This window comes from Gobius niger (genome assembly GCF_951799975.1).
Source record: "Gobius niger genome assembly, chromosome: 16".
In the NCBI taxonomy this organism is placed as follows: domain Eukaryota; kingdom Metazoa; phylum Chordata; class Actinopteri; order Gobiiformes; family Gobiidae; genus Gobius; species Gobius niger.
The window spans coordinates 31218162-31220661 of record NC_136867.1 but is presented as its reverse complement, the minus strand read 5'-3'; the positions used below and the strand labels follow the sequence as shown (position 1 = coordinate 31220661).

At 47.9% G+C, this 2500-nt stretch overlaps 1 protein-coding gene across 3 annotated transcripts in view; it reads right to left on the bottom strand.

Moving 5' to 3' along the window:
• The window catches only part of snx6 (sorting nexin 6), a 12336-nt gene that overhangs the window by 2369 nt on the left and 7467 nt on the right, over nucleotides 1-2500 (bottom strand). For all 3 annotated transcript variants that reach the window (XM_079573926.1, XM_079573927.1, XM_079573928.1), the window contains 4 exons: nucleotides 1992-2097; nucleotides 1628-1703; nucleotides 1432-1471; nucleotides 751-837 (listed from right to left, as the gene is read on the bottom strand). In XM_079573926.1, the coding sequence (XP_079430052.1) occupies nucleotides 751-837; nucleotides 1432-1471; nucleotides 1628-1703; nucleotides 1992-2097 (309 nt within the window). The remainder of the gene's footprint in view (nucleotides 1-750; nucleotides 838-1431; nucleotides 1472-1627; nucleotides 1704-1991; nucleotides 2098-2500) is intronic.

Sequence of the window (2500 nt, the reverse complement as noted above, 5' to 3'; positions counted from 1 at the left end):
GCTGTTATCCATTAGCTGTTAGCCATTAGCTGTTATCCATAAGCGGTTAGCCGTTAGCTGTTGGCCCTTTACACCATTAACTGTTAGCCATTAGCCGTTAGCTGTTAGCCATTAGCGGTTAGCCGTTAGCTGTTGGCCCTTTACAGTTGTCCATTAACTGTTAGCCATTAGCCGTTAGCCGTTAGCTGTTAGCCGTTAGCTGTTATCCATTAGCTGTTGGCCCTTTACAGTTGTCCATTAGCGGTTAGCCATTAGCGGTTAGCCATTAGCGGTTAGCCATTAGCGGTTAGTTGTTGGCCCTTTACAGTTGTCCATTAGCGGTTAGCGGTTAGCTGTTAGCCATTAGCGGTTAGCTGTTATCCATTAGCCGTTAGCTGTTATCCATTAGCCGTTAGCTGTTATCCATTAGCGGTTAGCCGTTAGCTGTTATCCATTAGCCGTTATCCATTAGCGGTTAGCCGTTAGCTGTTATCCATTAGCGGTTAGCTGTTATCCGTTAGCGGTTATCCATTAGCGGTTACCGGTTATCCATTAGCCGTTAGCTGTTAGCCGTTAGCTGTTATCCATTAGCCGTTAGCTGTTATCCATTAGCGGTTAGCCGTTAGCTGTTATCCATTAGCGGTTAGCTGTTAGCCGTTAGCTGTTATCCATTAGCGGTTACCGGTTATCCATTAGCCGTTAGCTGTTAGCCGTTAGCCGTTAGCTGTTATCCATTAGCGGTTAGCTGTTAGCCATTAGCGGTTAGCGTACCTTAGCGGCCTGTGACTCCCTCAGGTAATACTTGAGCAGGTCGGCCAGTTTCAGATCCTCGTCAGCCGCAACTCGAGCCTCGATTTTCTGCAGAAACGAGACGAGGAGAGATTCTCAGCATGAAGAACATCTGGAGCAAAGTAAACATCCTGAGACTTTATTTACTAAAGTGTAACTCTTTTGGGCGTTTAGAACATAATACTTCATTCAGAACTACGTTTAGGGTGCGTTTGTTCCTGTAACCCTTGAACGCCTCTCGGTGCTGCTGAGATCCAGGAGGAAAAACCCCCCAGATGTTTGTCAGGTCACCAGCAGGTCAGGCAGATGTTTGTCAGGTCACCAGCTCTTTCTAAACTTCTGCCATGATGCTAAACTGCTAGCCGCTAACTGCTGCTGCGTCTGCTGCTTCAGTTACGACTGGGGGGGGGGCTGTCATCTCCCCCCGGTGTCTCCAATAACACACTACTGGAATCAGGAAGAAGAAGCTAACAGGCTAACGGGCTAAGCTAACTGTGGGCTAGCGCCACTTAAACAGTATTTACAGCCAAAACGATCTCCATTGTGTCCTCTAGGGGCGCCAGTTACTTCGTACTGCTTTAAAGTTACGTTTGGGTTTGGCCTGATGTGGATCGGTCGTCGTTGTTGAACATCAGGAGGAAGATAAAGGTGGAACAGACTCACCCGGGTTTTCTCAAACAGCTCCGACACTTTCAGGAAGAACCTGCCACACAAACCAGAGTCAGAGCAGGAAGGACTTTAGAGAATGAAAAGCTCTGTGTGCCCCCTCCCTCTCCCTGTGCCCTCTCCCTGTGCCCCCTCCCTGTGCCCCCTCCCTGTGCCCCCTCCCTGTGCCCCCTCCCTCTCCCGGAGGTCGTACTTGCAGAGCTCGGTGCCGTCCTGAGTGCCCAGCGTGTACAGAGTGGAGGCGATTCTGTTGATGTCGTCTGCAGCGTCTGCAACCAGAACAAACCAGACTGAACTACAGCTCCCATGATGCACCGGGGCAGAGGTAAGGGGTCAGGGCGTCAGGGCGTCAGGGGTCAGGGCTTCGGTCATGAAGTCGGACATTTTAATGACCGTGAAAGAAACAATGATTTAAGCCGTGACATCGCCCATATATGGTCATGTCTGAAAACAGTCAAGTTTCACTAATTATTCAGAAACTACTGGGTCGTCGGGGGCGTGGCCGTCGGGGGCGTGGCCGTCGGGGGCGGGGCCGTCGGGGGCGGGGTCAGGCTTACTCTTGTGTGAGCGGATCATTCGGTCAGATTTGGCCGAGGCGTCCTTCACTCTGGTGTGATACTCCAACAGGAAGGTTTTCTCATGCTCGAAAAAATCATCCACGTCCTGAAACAAACAACAACAACAACAACATCAATGACACAAACAACAACAACAACACAAACAACAACAACAACAACAACAACACAAACAACAACAACAACAACAACAACAACACAAACAACAACAACAACAACACAAACAACAACAACAACAACAACACAAACAACAACAACAACAACAAACAACAACAACAACAACAACACAAACAACAACAACAACAACAACAACACAAACAACAACAACAACAACAACAACAACACAAACAACAACAACAACAACAACAACAACACAAACAACAACAACACAAACAACAACAACAACACAAACAACAACAACAACAACAACACAAACAACAACAACAACAACACAAACAACAACAACAACAACACAAACAACAACAACAACA